The following is a 21258-nucleotide window of genomic DNA, read 5'->3' on the forward strand; positions in this document are numbered from 1 at the left end:
AGATATTTAATTAGAACAGTGTCAACCTGTATTTAAGGGTCTGGATTTATGACAAGAAGCTGATTATTGAAGGGTTGTTTAACGTTTAAATAAAAAAAAATTAAAAAAAAACACTTTGCATTTGAGCCAAATTCATCATACATATTGTGTCATTCTGATGAATTTGGTGCAAAATCTGCCAGTGCCAAAACAATTAATGCACAGTTATTTTATGAACTAAAATCTCCCTATTAAAATGGTAGAAAAGGAAAATTAAGTCCAGGCTCTTATGGTTCCCAGTCTGCAGCCATCAATAATTCCCTCACCATATTTCACTGATTTGTGTAATTCTTGCAGCCAACAATGCATTCTACATGCTTTAAGAGAAAATCAAGTGTATCCCTTGGAAAACTGAACTTAATTCATGCCTAATTAGAATTCCAATAATAAAAGTAAAATAAACCAAACTCTGGATGCAATGCAACACATTCAATGATATAATCTGATTTATCACATAAATCCAATTAGGTTATAGTGCGCATCAGGTGCACTCAAGGCGTGCTAACTTGGTAGTGGGTTCCACCGTGACCCAGCATAGAAGTCTAAGAGTAAGTAAATGGCACACGATTTCTAGGTAACGCAATCAAGTGAAGAAAATATGGTGAAGCACATACATAAAAATGTCTTTACAGTATGCATATAGTTACGGAGTCACGGAGTTTGTATGTTCTTCCAGTGTTTGGAGTGGGGGATGAAACCAGAGTACCCAGAGAAAACCCACGCAAAAACATACCAATAAGTAATCTAGATTGTGAGCTCCAATGGGGACAGCGATAGTAATGAACATAAAGCGCTGCAGAATATGATAGCGCTATATAAACAATGCAAAATAATAAATAACTTACAAAGGGGAGAAAAAGGAACAGCCTACTAAAAAAAATACTATAAACAGAGGCATCATTCTTCTATCCTGTGTCTCATTCTCATAACATGCCACGCTGATGTCAGCAACAATACCCTGAAAAGCTGGTTTTCTTGGTATATTCAGTAAAAATAGGGAGCTAGACATGTGCAGCATAGATGCTCAAAATACATCTAAAATTAACTGTAGATTTGACTATAATGCAAAACAAAGTCTTCCCAGTGCGGTAGCTGAAGTACAAATTCATACTATTAATGAAAGAATGGTAAGCAAGGCCAATACACAAAAAAATTAAACACAATAATGGACAAAAGTAGGAGTGAATGACAGACGCTGAGTAAAAAAAAAAAAAAGAAAAACTGTGGCTTAAAATCTGACTCTTGCATCCTGAAATTATAATAGGCTTAAGGGGTTTTGCCATGAACAAAGTACATTTTAATCAATAGCTCTTGGAATAATAATAAGCTCCACAATTGGATGCGTAAAAGAAAAAAATGTTCCTGTCCTAAGGCTGTGTGCCCAAGATGCGTTTTTAATGCGTTTCCGCAGCGTTTTTGTAGCTGCGGAAACGCATTAAAAACGCTTGGTAGGAGGCCTGCCATGTTCCCCAATGATAATCCGCATGTGCTGTGCACATGCTGCGGAAATTTCCGCTGCGAATTATCATTGCGGAAAAAACGCAGCACTACCAATTTTGCGGAAGCGCTGCGTTTTCGCCGCCATTGACTTGCATTAGAACGCACCAATTCCGCAAGACTGCATCTGTACTTGCGTAATTGGAGTGTTCTAATGTGCGGATGGTACCCGGGTGTAGAGGAGAGGAGACTCTTCTCCACACCCAGGTACCATAAAAAAAAAATAAAGATTATATTCACCTTCCGACGGCCCCCGGTCTCCTTCTCTTCGCTTGCTGAAAGATCGCGCAGGACTGAAGGACCTGCGCTGACGTCACAGTCATGTGACGGCAGGTCTTTTCAGTACCGCGATCTGACGGCAGCCAGCACAGGAGCGCTGCAAGTCTCGGGGGCCATCGGAAGGTAAGTATTAGTTTATTTTTAACCACTCTCTCGGGTCACACTATATGAATCCATGCAGTTTGCATGGATTTATATAGTGTGACCTAGTTGTCACAAGCACTTTCCAAGTGATGCTAATCGCTTGGAAAGCGCTTGTCAATCCGCATGCGGAAAAGTCAGTGAATAACGCTTCATTTCCGCATGTCCCTGGCAGGAAAACGCATGTACAATCCGCATGCTTTTTTTTCTGCCAGGGAGATGCAGAAATGCTCAGGAAAAAATCCTGAGCATTTCTGCATCATGGGCACATAGCCTAAGAGAATCTTATAAATGTGCCCCTGCTGTGTACTGTGTAATGGCTGTGTCTGACCATACCACAGTAGCTGATTCTTTCTGTGCGGCAAAACAATTCATTACTTGTTTTTAAGCTAGGTTTTACCTAAAAGAATAAGCTGCAATCCCTTGCTGTCCTGTCTGTATACTCTCTTTTGCGTCCTCCCCTGCCCAGGAGCTGTGGTATGATCAGACCATGTTCCTGTACGGTCAGACACGGCCATTACACAGTACACAGCAGGGACACATGTATAAGATTATCTCTGCACAAAAACATTACTTTTTTTAAACACACCCAATTGTGGAACTTCTTATTATTCAAAGATCTTTATATTAAATGTTGACTGTATATATTTCCAATAGATTACAGTCTTTGCTTCCTTTTAAGCGGTCCTGCTTTTAAATATATGGGAAAGAAATGGTATAATGAGCATTACATCAGAAATCACAAGACTTCTCATAATGATTACAGAATCCTATTTCCCAAGAAGATAATGACTCATTTTTCACACTACACTACATTTTCTATTCAGATTATTCATCAAACTTGATTGCTGCCTGTTATTCCCAACACAGAAAATGTATTGGAAACGCCTGGGAATCATTTAATAATTTATGTTTTCATTGCCATGGAGGAAACACCAGATAGGTGGATCATTGCTATGTGATAACAGTCTTGTGATTTCTCTCAACACATCTATTATACAACAATTTTTCTTATTTATTATGCATTTACCTTCCAGGACTACTCCCCTCATTTACTCTTGGGCTACATTCACATATACCTTTAAATTTTATCATCCGTGAGAAACCAGCTTTTTTTTTTCTCCCCCATGTGTCATCTGTATTGCCTCAGAGTGGCATCTTTTTTTTTACTGAACGAATGCCTTAATTTAAAAGGCAATAAAAACCACCTGGAAGGTCACATTTTTATTCAAATTGAACGTTAAAGGGGTTTTCCCACAAAAAAAAGGTCATTTTAAATGAATAGATCTTGGGATAATAATAATTTCCACAATTGGATGTGTTTAAATAAAATGTTCCTGTGCTGAGATAATCTTATAAATGTGCCCCTGCTGTGTACTGTGTAATGGCTGTGTCTCACCGTACAGGAACATGGTCTGATCATACCACATCTCCTGGGCAGGGGAGGAAGCAAAAGAGTATACAGCCAGGTCAGCAGGGGATCACAGCCAATTCTTTTTGTGAGATAAAGCATTTCCCTGCCAGTTTTTAAAAAAAATGTTTTACTTCAAAGAATGAATTATTTGTGATCCCATGCTGTAATGTCCGTATACTCTTTTGCTTCCTCCCCTGCCCAGGAGATGTGGTATGATCAAATCACGCTTCTGTACACAGTCAGACTCAGCCATTACTCAGTACATAGCAGGGACACATTTTTAAGATTATCTCAGCACAGGAACAGTTTTTTTAACATCCAATTGTGGAAATTATTATTCTAAGATGTATTGACTAAAATGAACTTTGTTCATGGGACAAGCCCTTTAAGCTACAAGTTTGCAGTCACTGTGTGTGACAGCAGACTTGTGAATCCTCACATTACAGCAGTGCATAAGGAGAGGATTCTCTGGTGCCGGCACCTAATACTTGCAAAGAAAACAAAAAGCACTAAGAAACACCTTTTCACCACTAAGTTTAATGTAAAAAAAAAAAAAAAAAAACTGAACTATAAAGACCATCATCATCTTCCTTATCCTTTATGGTACCCCACAAATAAAAATAGGCTGTGTGCCCACTATGCGTTTTCCAAGCGTTTATGCTGCGGAATTTCCGCAGCATTAACACTTGGGAAACGCTTGGTAATCCGCCCCCCATGGTCCCCAATGACAAGCCGCAATGTCAATGCCCATGCTGCGGATTTTTCCGCAGCATTTATGCTGCGCTCAAAAATCCGCAGCATGTCCATTAATTTTGCGGACACGCAGCGTAATCGCCGGCATTGACTTGCATTGAAACGCATAATATCCGTGTCAGTACATTTGTACACACGGATATTATGCGTTTCTATGTGCGGATGGTACCCAGGTCTGGAGGGGAGGAGACTCATCCAGACCTGGGTACCATTGTACCTGTAAAAAAAAAAATAAAAGTTTATACTCACCTTCCGATGTCCTCCCGGTGTTTTGTCCGCTCCGTCCGGTCTATTTTTTTCTAACTAACTTGGTCACACTACTATGAATCCATGCCGGTTGCATGGATTTATATAGTGTGAACAAGTTGTCAAGCACTTTTCCAAGTGATGCTAAATAAGAAAAAAATAAAAAAAAAAAAAATAAAATAAAAAAAAAAAAAAAAAAATCGCTTGGAAAAGCGCTTGATAACCCGCATGCAGAAATGTATGCAAAGACGCTTGACAAACGCTTCTACCTGGCGGGAAAAACGCATGTAAAAAAAGCATGCGTTTTTCCTGCCAGGGAGAAGCGTAAAACATATGCAGCAATTCTGCATCGTGGGCACATAACCTTACCGGTAGCCGGTTTATCCTGAACTCATGACAGCACACCTTGAGAGAGGGATCCGCCCCATCAAGGACAGGAAACCGTCTGAAATAAAAGGGCGGTACCTCTCCCTCGCTTCAGTTGTTTACAGAGCATTGAGAGGACCTCCCAAAAAGGTTTGACATATTACCAACACCTACAATATATATAACACCCCAAACAGTGCACACCAGGGTGTGAGAAACAGAAAAATAGGGGGGGGGGGGGGTAGAGGCGGGCTACAGGTGCTGTCATGGGTTCAGGAAAAAACAGCTACCTGTAAGTAACCTTGGTGTTTTCCCCTCACCCATGACAGCACACCTTGAGAGAATTTTGGAGAATTATGAGCACCCTAGGGAGGGACCACCGTTGAAGTACCCTTCTCCCAAAAGTAAGGTCAGAGGAGGACAGATCCAACCGATAGTGTTTATAGGAGGTGGATGGTGTAGACCAAGTAGCAGCTCTACATATCTGATCGATTGAGATGTCTGCCCTCTCCGCCCGGGAGGTTGCGATGGCTCTGGTGGAATGAGCCTTGACATTGTCCGGGGCAGGAACTCCTGTGGACGTATATGCTAAACAAATGGCCTCCCCAAGCCACCTAGATATGGTACCCTTGGACATCCCGTGACCTTTCCTATTCCCCTGAAAGGCCAGGAACAAGGAATGGTCCTTCCTCCATACACTAGTCATGTTAATGTACTGTAGTAGGGATCTTCTAACATCTAGGTTATGGAATCTAACTTCCCCTGGGTCTTTTGGATTGCTGCAAAACGAGGGTAGTACAATCTCCTGGTTACAGTGGAATCTAGATACCACTTTGGGAAGATATGCTGGATCTGGTCGCAAGGTGACCCTATCATCATAAATTTGCGTGTACGAAGGATCAACCAAAAGGGCTTGCAGGTCACCCACCCTACGAGCCGATGTTAAGGCCACTAAGAGGATGGTCTTAAGGGTGAGGATCTTTGGAGAGATGTCCTGTAGGGGCTCGAACGGGTCACTGGTAAGTACGTTCAAGACCAAATTCAGGTCCCAGGAAGGAACTCTAAGGAAACGAACCGGTCTGGCTCTGGCACAGGACTTGATAAATCTAGAGACCCACCTGTTCCCAGCCAAGTTACAATTATAAAGCGCCCCCAAGGCCGACACCTGAACTCCAAGTTCAGGTCACGCCCCTTTTACAGAAACTCCAGGATTCCCTTGATTGGAGGCTTGTCTGATAACGGGGCATCTATAAAATCTAGGAATTTCCCCCAGACTCTGTTATAAATTTTAGTAGTCATTGGTTTCCTACTACCCAGCAGGGTAGAGACTAACCCTGGTGAAAACCCCTTGTTACTTAGTAGTGACCTCTCAAATTCCACACAGCAAGAAGGAATCCTCTGGCTTGGAATACTGATCCCTGAATGAGAAGGTCCGGCCTCTCTGGTAGAACCCAGGGATCTGAAACCGACATTAGTCGAAGCAGGGAGAACCAACACCTCTTGGGCCAAAAAGGAGCTATAAGAATTATCCTTGCGCCATCCTCCCGAATCTTCCTCACCACTGCTGGAACCATTACTAACGGGGGAAAGGAATAGGCCTTCCTGAACTTCCAAGGAATCTGGAGGGCTCTACAGCATGGGGATTTTCTGCTGGGTTTAAGGAACAGAATCTGTCTACCTTCCTGTTTGCTCTTGTGGCGAACAGATGTATGTCTGGCTGTCCCCATAACTGGACAATCTGTTGGAAGTCCCCCGGGTTTAAGCTCCACTCCCCCTGTCTTAGGGTGTGGCGGCTGAGAAAATCTGCCCTTACGTTTTCCACCCCCGTTATGTGAAGGGCACTGAGGGATGGGAGGTGTTCCTCTGCCAGGTGTAGGATTCTGTATGCCACAGCCATCAGGAAGGGTGACCTTGTTCCTCCCTGGTGATATACATAGGCTACTGTTGTCCGGTTGTCGGACCTGACCTGGACGTGGTGACCCTGAATGTGAGGAAGGAAGCCTATCAGGGATTTCTCCACTGCCCAAAGTTCTTTTAAGTTTGAGGATGCCCCCATCTCGTGGTATGCCCAGGGACCCTGTACTGAGAGCTGTGCTAGATGACTCCCCCGCTCGCAATCACCCGATCTACTGGTCTGGACCACTGCACGCCTGAGGTCAGATTTTTCCTGTCTGTCCACCATGAAAGGGAATCTACAGCTTCTAGGGAGAGAGAGAGAACTTGCTTTCTAAACGCCCGTTGAAGGACTTCTGTGCTGACAGGACCTCCCACTGAAGAAGTCTCATATGCCCTTGAGCTTATCTGACTGCTGGGAGACAGGCCATCATAGAGCCCAGGAGGGACATTGCTTCTCTTATGGACATCACTGGAGACCGCATGGCTTGCAAGACTAAATTGATTATTTTGCAGACCTTGTCTTCTGGGAGAAAGCAGGCTTGGAGACAAGAATCCAGGATTAGACCTAGGAAGACCCGAGTCCTTGAGGGGGTTAATTTTGACTTTTGGGTATTTACCAACCACCCTAGCTGTTGCAACTCCACCGTGACTTCTAGAAGTTGACTGGAGCAGTGGACTTCTGATTTTCCCATTACCAAAAAGTCGTCTAAATAGGGAACGATCACTACGTTTTTGATTCGTAGAAAGGCTGTTACTTTCGCTATAAATTTTGTGAATATTCTCGGGGTTATGGAGAGGCCGAAGGGTAGGGCAGTAAACTGAAAATGCCTCAGCTCTTTCTGAAAGAACAGGGCTACTCTCTTATTTACGGTAGTCTGAATGAATTGGGACATGATAATATGCATCCTTCAAGTCTATTACTGCCATAAAGCAATTGTGGTGCAAGAGCTTCACTGCCAAGCTCACTGACTTCATCTTGAAAGTCTGGTTCTCCATCAACTGGTTTAGACTACTGAGGTTGATGATGGTCCTTAAGGACCCATTGGGTTTTTTATCATGAACAGAGGGGAATAGAATCACTTCCTCCTTTGTGGTATTGGAACTTCGAGAAGGACCCGTTTCTCTACTAGCCCTAATATTTCTGACTCAAGGGCTCTCTGTTCTTCCTGGACCTTCCTCTTGGGGGTAATCATAAAGGTCAGGCGAGGAATCTGGCTGAACAGTATCTTCAGGCCACCACTCACAATATTCAGAATCAAAAGGTTTGATGTAATGGCTTCCCAAGCTGGAATAAAGTGGGAAAGCCTCCCACCTACCTCCGGCCTGGCGTCATTGGGAAGACTTTTTTTGTATTGGAGGACGGTCCTCCAAACATATAGCCTGACTCCTTCTTGGATTTGGACTCCCATCTTCTCCTGTCTCCCGGAGGGCGACCCCGATTAAATTTTCTCCTCCGAAAACTAAACCTTTTTGAGTCCCCTGAAAATCCTGGGAATCCTTTGTTCCTATCGTCAGCCTTCTCTAAAACGTCATCCAGCTTCTGGCCAAACAGGAGTCTGCCGTCACACGGGAGGGAACATAATTTATGTTTGGATTGTAGGTCGCCTGGACAACCCTTGAGCCACAAGGCCTGTCTGGCAGCATTAGATAGACTCTCGGCTAGATCAGCAAGTCTAAGAGTCCGCTGAAGAGTCTGCCAAGAAGGCCGACGCTGCCTGCATTAGGGGCAGATTTTAAAGTTTTCTATCCCTAGGGATCTTTTTATCCCCAAGTTGGTCTTCCAATTGTTGGAGCCACACCATAAGAGACCTGGTCACACAGGTGCCAGCTACCGCAGGCTTCAAGCAGGAGCTGCAGCATCCCAAGTGTGACGTAGAAAGGAGTCAGCCTTTTATCAAGGGCATCCTTTAGGACGCCTGAATCCTCCAACTGAAGGGAAGATTTTATGGATGACCTGGCTACAGTCCCGTCAATTTTGGGGATTTTATCCCAAGGCTCAGAGTCTTTCTCCTCAAAGGGGTACCTTCTTTTAGAGAAGGAGGGTAAGGCCCCTGATCTCTCTGGTTTCTTCTACTCTCGGTCAATGAGGCCCTGAATTTTAGTGTTTACTGGGAAGGAGCGTCTCTTTTTCTCCAAGGCCCGCAAACATAACTTCTTCCCGGGATTTGGATGCTTTCTCCTCCCCCAGACCATGGTTGATCTGACTGCTCTGACCAGTTTGTCCATACCCTCAATGGGGAAGCAGGGTCTACAGTTATCCGATGAGGAAGAGGATGATGAATCACTCAGCCATAGATCCTCAGACTGGGAGGAATCAGAGTTGGAGGAGACATCTCTATGGGATCTTTTCTTCCCTCTAAACAACCCCTTCAGGGACCCCTGAACCTCTGCGTGGACTATGGATTTCAGATTGGATGCGAAATCCAGAGAATTTTCTGCTATAGTTTTATTAATGCAGTTCGGGCAAAGTGGCTTTTGCCAATCTATGGGAAGGGAAGTTTGGCACTGAGCACAAATCTGGTGCTTTTGCTTAGCACTACTCTTCTTAGGCTCCTACAGAAGGAAGCACATAAGAGACTTCCCATTACTAAAAGGTGACATTCACGAAGATCACTCACCCCTGAAGTCGCAAACAGGTCCCGGATTCGGAGGCTGTAGCGGAACACGCGATTACTCCTTTCTGGATGGTCCAGAGGTGTTTGATACCTTGCTCCTGCGGCTGCCACTGCGATTGCTCGAGCGGCAGTCCGTGTTAGAGGCGTTTGTCTGCCTCTTCAGCTGCCGAGGTGGGAAAGGGGGGGGGGGGAGGCTAGCTGCTGCTCTTGACTATCCTGGTCAGCCATCTTGCAGAAGCGTGCCACGCTCCCAGGATAACCCCCCCCCCCATAATATAGGACCATCCAGAACCTCCTCCGGTTCAAGGGCCCTCCCCCCTCCTTCCCAGGACGAGGCTCCAAACAGAAAAACCAGCCCGGGAGCGCTTTACAGGGCGCCATCTTGGATCGTGACGTCAGGCGCGTCATACCCGGAAGTTGCCGCTCTGGAACGCGCAGGCAGGGGGAGGGCGGCGCAGCGGTCGACGGGAAGCCGGAGCCTGCCGCACCGCCTGCTCGGACGCAGGACCCAAGGGAGCTGCGGACGGCGCTTCTGGAGGCTGGAATATGGTGCACAAGCCAGTGCCCGCTCTTCCACACCGGAACAGACCCAGGTAAGTCTTCTTTTCCAGACAGGTTCCCATCAAGGACAGGAAACCAACTGAAGCAAGGGAGAGGTACCGCCCTTTTATTTCAGACGGTTTCCTGTCCTTGATGGGGCGGATCCCTCTCTCAAGGTGTGCTGTAATGGGTGAGGGGAAATATAATCTTTTCATCGTATTGAAACAAAAATAGTAAATAAAATGTGATCAAAAAGTCACCTGTAAAAAAAATGCATCAAGATGGCATAGGGAGACTTCTACGCCATGCAATAACATGAAAATTTATGCAAGCAGCCTCTTAAGAGGAGAAGAGACAGTAACTCTAGTGCCCCCTTTTGAAGTAGCAAAGCTTGATAAATGGTTTGGCTGGGTGGGAGGCCTCTGACAGGGTGTCTAAGGTGTAAAAGTTTCTCTTTGTGGAGAACGCATCTACCCCTCTTAGGAGGCTTTTTCATTGCACAGCCTATTCCCCTCAGAGGATTTTCAACCAGCCAACCCAGTTCTCTTGCTGTGCACCAATGAGATATAAACATCCCAAAACACATCTCTGATTTGGCTTCTTATACTAAATCCTGTGGCAAGGCCCTTTAAAGTGCAGATATTGACTTTTAGGCTGTGTGCCCACGATGCGTTTAAGCATTTCCGCAGCGGCAATTCCGCTGCAGAAACACTTAAAAAACGCTTGGTAGAACACCTGCCGGGTCCCCCAATGATAATCTGCATGTGCTGTGCACATGCTGCGGAGATTTCCGCTGCGGATTATCATTGTGGAAAAAAACACAGCACTACCAATTATTTTGTGGAAGCGCTGCGTTTTCGCCGCCATTGACTTGCATTGGAACACATGGATTTCGCATCACAGCATCTGTACATGCGAAATCCATGCGTTTCAATGTGCGGATGGTACCCAGGTCTGGAGGAGAGGACTCTCCTCCGGACCCGGGTACCATACAACCTGTAAAAAAAAAAAAGAATAAAATAAAAAATAAATATTATATTTATCTTCCGATGGCCCCCGGTGTGCTTGTCTTCACTTGCCGGCAGATCACGGTGGACTGAAGGACCTGCGCTGACGTCATTTAGTCATGTGACGGCAGGTCCTTCAGTGTACCGCGAGCTGCCGGCAATCCAGGACGGATTAAATAAAGACTCCGGGGGCCATCAGAAGGTTAGATTTTTTTATTATTATTTTTTTAACATTCTTTACGGTCACACTATGTAAATTCATACCGTTTGCATGGATTTATATAGCGTGACCAAGTTGTCAAGCACTTTCCAAGTGATGGTAAAAATCACTTGGAAAGCGCTTGTCAACCCGCATGCGGAAATGCATGTGAACGCTTCACATCCGCTTGTTCCTGGCAGGAAAAACGCATGTACAATCCGCATGCGTTTTTTCTGCCAGGGAGATGCAGAAACGCTCAGGAAAAAATCCGGAGCATTTCTGCATCGTGGGCACATAGCCTTAGTCTTGCTACTTCCAATTGGTAGCACTATAGTAGCAGTGATTAAGGACAAAACTCAAACGTATTTGCAACTTAACTTTTGTATGATTTAATCAGAGTTGTTTTACGGATCTATAATAAAAAAAAAAAAAAGATTCATTTTAACAAGGTACGAGTCCTACTGCTGGATCTTAAAGGGGTTGTCAGGTCCAAATCGATAAGTCTACAGTCACTGTGTGACTGCACTTATGAATCCCCCCAGCATGCACACTGTGCGCTGCGAGGATTCGCCGGTTTCTGAGCTGGGCCCGGAGGTTATGTATGAGTTATACAAACTCCCGGCCAGAGCCCGTCTAGGTGGCGCAGCCTTGCTCCTTACACTTGTATTGAGCGAGTCCGCGCCTCAACTAGTGGAGTGGCAGTCCAGTGGGCATGACCAACTAGAGGGCGACGTCTCGCTCCATACAAGTGTATGAAGCGCGGCTGTGCCCACTGGACGGGCTGTGGCCAGGAGTGAGTATAACTCATACATAGCATCCAGTCCCGACTCAGAAACCACTGAATCCCCCGCAGCACACAGTGCATGCGCTGGGGGGGGGGGATTCATAAGACTGCAGTCACACAGAGTGACTGCAGACTTATCGATTTGGACCGGACAGCCCCTTTAAAGAAGCACTCGCATTAAAGTTTTTATCCTCTAAATATATTACAATCATCATATTATATATCACTGCGTACTTACAATTGCCCGTGTGGTTTACAAGGACAGCGTCTGTGTAAAAACACGGATATGTGCACAGCAGCATAAGTTATATTAGGTACGTGTGGTATCTGTCAATAATTAATAATTATTATTATTAATAGTGATCTTTTAAAACGGATGCCACACGTACTGCAAAAGCAGATGTGTGAAGAAGGCCTTATGCATAGTCATCCTAATTGGGTCCTTGATTACCTCCTGCATCCAAGATGGCCATCTAAGTGTCATAGGGAATGCAGTGGTAAGTCTCAATCACATCTCCTGTCATTCCCAAGTAGTGGGATAGGAAATCTTGGAAGCAGAAGGAAAGAAACAATTATTTGAGCAGAAAAAGCAGTGTAAGACAAAAGGTAGGGCGACTATAAATGAGAAGGGTATAGTCAGTCACTCTTCAGTCCCAGAGGAAAGGGTCGCTTTAAAACTGATAGGTGTCACAAAAGATCCCTGTAATATGGCAGAGTACATGAGATTAAAAATGATTTATAAATCATTTTTAGATAAAGCTGTATTCCAGATCATCAAAACAGAGGAGCCATAACTATCTCTGACATAAGGCCAGGAAACATGCTACGAAATAGAATAAAACGCATGCTTCGGGAACGGTCATGCCTGCAGTGCAGCAACATCTCCCCACATCCACTCTCATTCATTTGCTCAACCCAGACACATCTTAAAACTTTTTAATACATCCAATATAAATATGCCAGACTGTTGGGCTCTTGATGCAAAGGTTGAACATCCCCATTTATTTATTTTTAAAGAAGCATTTTGAAAAGCCACTAGAATGCCACCTCAAAACAAGGTCATGTCATGACCTAGCAGTAAGCTTTACTCACAATGTTCATAATTAGGCATAGAACCACAAACAATGTGCTAAAAGAAAAAAAATAAATAAATTCCATATCTTCACTTCGAAACCATCTCGCTGAATCCCGGTTGTTATGGGCAACCTTGGACACTATTAGCAGTTTTTGTGCGTGAATGCAATTATCACAGGCACATTTAATGTGACGGTCATATAATATGTGGAATCACAAAACTTAAGAAGATTAAACATAAAAACATGGCACTTGCCAATAAAGGCAATATGTACAGCTAAATATGCAAAAAAAAAAAAAAAATACAACCTGAGGGAAAAAAAAAAAAAACACACAATTATCCAGATACAAGATAGCTGGGATAAAAACTATTCTAGTATTATTGCGTTTTCTATCAAAAGATTGTGCATCAGGATGAACACTGCTCCAGGGTAGATGGATACTAATGCATTAGTCAAAGGGTGCTCCAGATTTTAAAAATCTCCCCAAGTTTTTAGTGTGCCATTAGATATGAAAATCCACACCAAATATTTGGACATTTAGCACCTTATCCACATAACCGTTAATGAAGGTAGGTCGGATTGCTGGATGCCCCCCTGCTTGGTCCTGCCCCTGATCACTAGAACAGCCAAAGCATGAGAGCACTGAGGAGTTTGAATGGAGCGATGCGGACACTTCCAATTCTTATACAGTGTTAATTCCACAGAATTTACAGACTATTGGGGCTCACAATCTAGATTCCCTATCAGTATGTCTTTGGAGTGTAAGAGGAAACTGGAGAACCTGGAGGAACTGGACACAAACACGGGGAGAACATATAATCTCGTTACAGATGTTGTCCTTGGTGGAATTTGGACCCAGGACTCAAGCGCTGCAAAGCTACAGTCCTGCCCAAATAGTGTTTAAGAGTCCAAAAGAAACACTCAATCAACAAGTGTTACTAGTTCCTGCACTGGAGTCCGCATATATCAGACATTTATCCCCCATTTTATAATTGAGGGGTCAATGTCTGCCATAGGATGTCCAATAGAAGCTTAAAGGCTGCAGCCTATCGGTGGCCGATTGAAGGCTGTAGAGCTGAAGCACGGATGTGACAAAACGTTACGAGATCGCTGCAGTATACACAGCACTTTGAGTGTCATCTGTCCAGGAGTTCAGGCTTTTTTTTTTCATTTTAGTTAACTAGGTGCATCAGGGGCATGGAAAAATGGGATGTCCAATTGTGGACAACCCCTTTAAATCAGCCAGTAAAAGTGGTTTTATAAATCCATATTTATTTGCACTGCAACGTAGTTTGTTACATTTTTTCCAAACAAGATTCGCGAATGTGATTTTAACATTTTCAATTCACTTAGCAGGTTTAAAAAAAAAAAAAAAAATCAAACTCACATTTATAATACAAGTGTACTGTATGAAAAGTGAAGCTGTTGTTTTTTTTTTTTTTTAACTACTGAAAGATGCCATCAAGCAGTAATTGTGGCAGGAATAATGCCAATGAGTCACAGTCAGTGCTTTAATTCAAACAAGGAGTTTCCTTGCTGCTGCCAGCTTGCTCTATTCAGATTGGTTGGTCCAAATCACAGTGCATATAAATAAAGAAAAGCAAAAAGAAAAAAAAAACATGCTCCATCAGACATATCCTTGGCGGCCATATTTCTACCTACAAACACAAGTTTCTTTGAACTAAGCATACAGAACAACATACAGTGGTCAAAGCACCACAGCGTTTTGTTTTTTTCACTGCTGGAGTGGAGCTTTAGACGTAGGTCCTCTGTCCCCCGGTCACATACTCATCCTCCAGCGTTTTCACCGTATTTCGGTGCCGCTCTGGGCCTGTGGAGCCATCTTGTGAGCGCATCTTCTGAGTGGCTGGAAGTCAAAAGCTACGTCACAAGCTCTCAATGCAAGTCTATAAGAGACAGAACGGGGCTCTCATAGACTTACATTGATTACTGACCTCAGGCTTGCTCCATGAAACAATGGAGCAGCCGGCAGGTCACAAACTGCAGGAGACTACCTGGAGTGGCGGCGAAAATAGAAGAAAGCGCCTGAAGGAGACTATCAGATGGGGATGGGGGGGCGACTTGGATTTTAAGCACCACTCCAGCGGTGAATTAACAAGAAAAAACTCTGGAGTGGTGCTCTAAAGTTACAATAAACATTAGTTCCATTTAAGCTTAAGACGTAATAGTAACTCGAGACCATGACATACATAACATCATATGTGGAATATGGTTTTAAAGTTGCAATAGCCTGGAAAAAAAAAATTAAGAAAATATTGTAACATGAACACATTGTATGTCATAATTCTGAAATAGCAATATTATAGTTGTATGTAGATTGCCACCTGGTGGAGAATATGAGCGCTTAAAACCAAGTCCACAGAAATCTGACATCCACATGTGACAAAAAAAAAAGTTAAGTCAGGGCAAAATCCACATGCTTATTTTGTTGGGAATTTCCTGTGGCCTTAATGCTACAGATGTAAAATCACGCAGGTTACATTTCAATGTGCACATGTTTTCGCAGCATGTGGAAGAGATGTAATGCAATCTCATCTTTTCAGCTCCTAAATCGGAAGGAAAATTTGCAGCATATCCGCTAAGTGAACAGACCTTAATGGTGTTAGATGAAAATAGCAATACAACCACATTTGAATCAAACACCATTATTGTAGTTTATTTGTTTAAAAAAAACAAAAAAAAACACCAGTTCTAGGAAAAAAGTTCTAAAAATAACATCTATGAAAACTCTCAGAACATATCAAAACCCAACATTTTTCCACTACAATTCCAATCATTTTAAGACAAATCATGGCTAACCAACATTGATCAAAAAGTAAAATTACAAGGACACCAAGTTTTATCAGAAGAACGCTTCGTTAACGCACCAAAGTTATTTTTATAAAACCAGAACTGAAAATAAATCGGATCCGTAAAAGTTAACATCTGCAATGATGCAAATAACAGCAATGACGACAAGGGACCAAGAATCCTTTGTGGAACAGACTAAGAATTTGGCAGAACAGAATACTACCCATGACTGCTCCGGTAATATTTGCTGGATTGGTGGTCTTCACTTAATCATCTTTACTAATGCATAGAACACTTCTTTGGAAAAAACAAAAATTGAATTAGTCAATTTTCTGGCAATTGTCAACACCTTTTTATTACATGAAAATGCGGCAAATGCTGACTGAATGCAGGCAACCGAGGTCCACACCATGGTAACTGCAGAGATCCATTGCCATTCTACAACATTATTACATCCGTCACAGATAAACCACAAGTCAGATAAGTTAGCAGCAGAAAAAAACAACGTGTGTGAACATGCTATAGTGCAACAGCAAGTCACAGACAGATCGCACACGTTTTTTGAGTTGTGCAACCAAAGTTACTGGGTTGCACACACCTAAAATTCCACTAAAATAAATGATTAGTAGATTTAACAGGACTGTCTGGTGAAAACAAGTTATCACCTGTGCCCAGGATAAGTGATTACTTCTTGGTCAGATCGATGGGGGGGGGGGGGTCAACTTAGAATGGAGAAGTATTAAACACACGCAACAATCCATCCATCCATCCATCCATCCATCCATCAATCAATAAATTCCCTATGCAGCTGCCAAGCTCTGCAGAGAATGAATGGTGCGGCAGGTCAGACAAACAGATAGAAGTTCCCCAATCTGTTAATCAGTGCAGGTCCCAGCACTAGATTGGTGATACAGTGTTGTCCAATGAAGGTATTAGTTGTCTTCTTCGGTTACTTTGATTTAAGAGGTTGTACTAGATTTGGACAAATCCGCCTCAGATAGCTGTAAAGCGCACACTGCACATTAAACCAGAGCTCCCCAACCTGTGGCTCAGGACCCTATGATGTGTGGCTCGTGGCTACCGGTCAACTTAAAGAATTAGCACCAAGATTACTAAAGGCTCCCATCACATTAAATTCAAGTCCGCTGAACCTACTGATATTCACAGGTTCAGCCAACATTTTAATATGGTGGACGGGAGAGATGCCGATCGCATTGTTCTCCCTTGGAGAAGCCACCGGCTGAAGTGTCAGTCGGCGGCTTTCTCATAAGAGAATACAGGGGTGTCAGCCGAACAAGCACTCCTGTGTATAGGACAGTCGGCTGAGATGGTGATTGGCCAAAACATTGTTCAGCTGACAACCATCTAGTGTGTATCGCCAGCTTAACAGCTATGAAGAGCAGGTGTCCAGATAGTGACTTGTGAGTAGCCCTATACAAAAGAGCAGATCTGGATGCACATATACTGGCCTTGAGGCTGGAGAAATAAATATGGTAAGCTGGAGATAGGATGATATTGCCAGCTGGAGGGCTGCTTAAAGCTGGATGCAATAGTGTGGTTGGAGAGCCTGATCCCAGAATACCTAATAGGTGTAAGGTGTGAATCCTGGATGCAAGTGGAAGCTTTGACTTATTATACGGGTACTGGAGCATCTGGGAGTCACTAGTGTGGGGGAGCGATCTAGATGTGGCTCAAGGTAAGAAAGGTTGGGAAGCACTGCATTAGACTAATGTCAGCCAACCTACCAATAACGACTGGTTCAGCTGACAGTGTAATGTGTATGGGGGCACCCAACTGATGGTCCGGAGAGATGTCAATCACGAATGTCAGATATCGGACTGCTGTTCGTTTTAGGCTATGTGCCCACGTAGCAGATTTGATGCAGAGCGTTTTTGCCTCTCTCTGGCAGAAAAAAACGCATGCCAGAGAAAAGCGTTTTTTTGCAGCATCTTTACATGCGTTTTCGCATGCGTTTTTTCAAGCACTTTTCCAAGCGATTTTGAGCATCACTTGGAAAAGTGCTTGACAAGTTGATCACACAATATAAATCCATGCAACCAGCATGGATTTATAATGTGTGAACAACTTAGATGCTTTAAATGCAGCATCTATAGTATAAAAAAAAAAAAAAATAATAATAATTAAAACGTTAAAAATAAACAAAACCTGTATATTCACCTCTCCGGCAGCCCCCGGTCTGCTCTCGGCCGCATCTCCTCTCTTAAGCGTCCCGCAGTGTACTGTCAGGACCTGCGGTGACGTCATTTAGACAGCTGATGGTAAAGCGACCATCACCTGACCGCCGACGTCAGCGGTCGCGTGACCATCAGGTGACTAAATGACGTCACCGCAGGTCCTGACAGTACACTGCGGGACGCTGAAGAGAGAAGACGCAGCCGGGAGCAGACAGGAGAGCAGACCAGGGGCCGCCGGAGAGGTGAATATACAGGTTTTGTTTGTTTCTTACTTTATTTCATTTTTTCACCGTGTGGTAGCCAGGATGAAGAGGAGTTTATAGTCTCCTCTTCATCTCAGGTACCACACTTTACGCTGCAGCGTAATCGTGGTAGAAATGGTCATGCTGTGTTTTGCAAAGCAATGCAAATTCGACGCGCAAATTAGAGCATCATGTGCACAGCACATCCGAATTCACATTGCTTTGCATGGCAGACTGTTTTACAAGCGTTTTCGCGGCCGTAAATACGATACATGGGCACATAACCTTATTCTCTCAGAGATAAGCTGCCGGGATAAATGTTTGCTGCTGACTTTCTCAGAGCACACAGGGGCCCTCATTGGAGCAAGCGCTCATGTACGGGAGAGATGGCTACAGCATCGTTCGGCTAACACATAATGTACATGGCTGGCTTCAGACTTGGGTTTGACGGGGAATGCTACTGTTGCATTTCAGCCACTTCACTGTGAACATTTTCACACTGCGATAAGACATGTGCTTAGTGGCCCCTTCAGGGCTTACGTCTAAATTCCTCGCAAAATGACGACATTTGCGCTTACGGGGCCATAGAGTATACGGATGCCGGCACAGTGAACATGAGCTCTGCTGTGCGCCATTTTTGGGCGTATTCGGCTATTGGAGGCTGACACCGATGCAGTTTAATACGCCTGAGTGTCCGCCTCCAGTAGATGTACACTCCTGAAAATGGTGCAGGACAGAGAACACGTTCACTGTAGGCATCAGTATAGTCTATTGCCCCACCGGCGCATACGCCTGATTTGAGGGGAGGGGGGGATGGACATAAGCCCCGACAGGACTACTGACTGGGTGCCTAAATGCAGTGTGAAAGCCCCCTACAACATAAAAGCCGGTATTCCCAGAAACTGCATTTAAAGCAATAGTGCAGACCTTCCAGCTCCTGTTGCGCGTGTCACACAGCACACATGACAGCACCACTTTAAGACCACCACACAGTTTCCTGGAGGGGTGGTGCTCACAGGATACAAGAGAACATATCAGCTTTTATGCTTACACAGTATAGAATACAAGTGAGGTCTCAGAAAATGAGCTGTGGATAAGGGGGTGGTCTTCAAGGGGGCTTCAGCATTCAGGATATATGCAGTCACCCAGCTTTCCCAGGAGCGGACAATAGGCTCATTTGTGGCTGAGGAAGAAGTCACTGCAGGTAATCGCCTACAGCACAATGAGCTTGCCACGTGTAGCACAGCCAGCTGCCCGGGCTCCGCCATGAGCACAGCTGTGGGGCAGCCGAGCCCGTTTTGTGGCAGAGCCGGTGAGTGCCGGAGGCTCGGTGCGTGTGAGGCGGCTCAGCTCCCAGCAGCGCAGCACAGCACAGGCCCCGCCTCCTCCGCTCCAGCTTCCAGGCCCCGCCTCCCGCTCGCCGCCGCCGCCGCCGCACAACATCCATGACGTCTCTTTTATTTCCCACACATAACGTGGATTTCACCCGACTGTCACGACACAGGGCCAGGTCCCCCCATAGCGGTCAGTCCGTGAGAGCCCCCTTCCCCGGGGCAGCACGCCGAGCCCTGTCCCGTCCCCACACACCTTTTCTACCGTGTACTATACATCAATGGCAAGTCCAAAAAATGCGGGAAATTCAATTTTATTTCACTGTGCGAAAAAATAAGGTAATAAAAACTTTTCGTCAGCGGTAGGAGACTCACCAAATTCTGGTAAGTCCTGGGGTGCTCCTCTCCGGTCCAGTCCACCCTCCTCGGTAGGAGCTGCAATGGAAGGAGAGAGTGAGGGTCTGTGAGGGTCTCGGCAGCTCCCACGTCCCGGTCACCGAGGAGAAAGCCGGATATTCCTAGCATTAGCAGGCGAGATTCCTGGCTGCTCGGTGCCGCCGCTCCCTCAGCACTGCCCCGCTCCTCTCCGCTCTCTGGGGGGCTCACACGGCGGGGAAGCGCCCCCCAAACCTCACACGGTGACAGAGCAAGCCAGCCATCCTGCTGCCCCCCGAAAATAAGCACGACGCCCCCCGAGAAGTGCTGCCAGGCTCGGGGGAAGGGCGGGAGGTGCAGCAGCGCTCAGCTCGGGGCCATTTATCCTCTCGTTGTCTGACGAGTACCGGCCCGATGTGATCTCAGGGGGGCGACGATGCGATATCGGGGGGACCTCATGCGATAGGTGCAACACTTGTGGGGGGCCCATCCCCGAACCCCACCCCCATCCGTGCCCCCTACTCACCTCCTTCTTCTCCACTTCTCGGATAAGGACCTGGAAAGAGAGAGCAGAAGGTCACTACTCCATGTCCTGAGCCCCCTCAGCCCTCATATTGGGGGGCAGCTATGGAACGTAAGTGCACCACCCACCCCCTTCTGGTGGGCCATCTCATACCTGGGCTGCCTCCTGGCAGGGTCCATCTTCTAGGAATCTGGCAACGAGGAAATAGAGCTCTGCAAGACATAGAAACAGACGGTCAGGGCACAGGCGATCATCCCCGCTGCGGGTGAGCCATCCATACTGATTGTTTATTGGGGGCTGGGAGGGGGCACATACCGGATCTGAGCTCGGTGCTGTGCTGGCTGCTGGAGGAGGACATGTTAGGGTTGTTGGCTATCCCCCCTCCTCCTCCACTTTGCCTGCACTGCCTCCTCCTCCTCCCGCTACCGCCGCCGGAGCGGATCCCCGGGCCCTGCCCCTGGAGCTGTCAGGGTCTGGAGCAGGAAGGAGAAAGAGAAGCCTCCGCTCTCCACCATGCAATGCCAGGCGGAGGGAGGAGGAAACAACAAGCCAGAGAGAGATCTGTTCTCACTGCCTGTGGTATCCCTCCGCCCAGCACTGAAGAAGGCACGAAAAAAAGTCCCCCTCTCCTTCCAAGCTCTGCAGAACTTCCACATTGCTGGAAAACCCCTGTTTTCTACGTGTAACTAGTTTCACACGGGTGTGAATGTACAGAGCAGCACTATCCTTCTACGTATTGTTTACCATGATCCTTTTTTTTTAAAAAAAAAAAAGACATCTAAATTGGAAAACTATGATGAATTGTAAAGATTTTTGGAAAATATATACCTACGATTCAGAACTATACCAATGCATGAGCAACATTTACTGTGAACTGTCCCAAACTAATCAGTCACAAAGTTTTACTCCATATTGAGTTTTGTAGGAAA

General features: G+C 45.2%; 1 protein-coding gene across 2 annotated transcripts in view; it reads right to left on the reverse strand.

The window, feature by feature from the left end:
• The window catches only part of PHIP (PHIP subunit of CUL4-Ring ligase complex), a 114395-nt gene extending 93499 nt beyond the window's left edge, over positions 1–20896 (reverse strand). For both annotated transcript variants that reach the window (XM_073675600.1, XM_073675599.1), the window contains exons 1-4: positions 20645–20896; positions 20483–20541; positions 20333–20362; positions 19807–19866 (exon numbers count right to left, since the gene is read on the reverse strand). In XM_073675600.1, the coding sequence (XP_073531701.1) occupies positions 19807–19866; positions 20333–20362; positions 20483–20541; positions 20645–20687 (192 nt within the window). In that variant the 5' untranslated portion in view covers positions 20688–20896. The remainder of the gene's footprint in view (positions 1–19806; positions 19867–20332; positions 20363–20482; positions 20542–20644) is intronic.
• Between the last annotated feature and the right edge of the window lie 362 nt (positions 20897–21258).

This window comes from Phyllobates terribilis, unplaced genomic scaffold, assembly GCF_046119375.1.
Source record: "Phyllobates terribilis strain yellow unplaced genomic scaffold, ASM4611937v1 Scaffold_3__8_contigs__length_932513732, whole genome shotgun sequence".
Taxonomy (NCBI): domain Eukaryota; kingdom Metazoa; phylum Chordata; class Amphibia; order Anura; family Dendrobatidae; genus Phyllobates; species Phyllobates terribilis.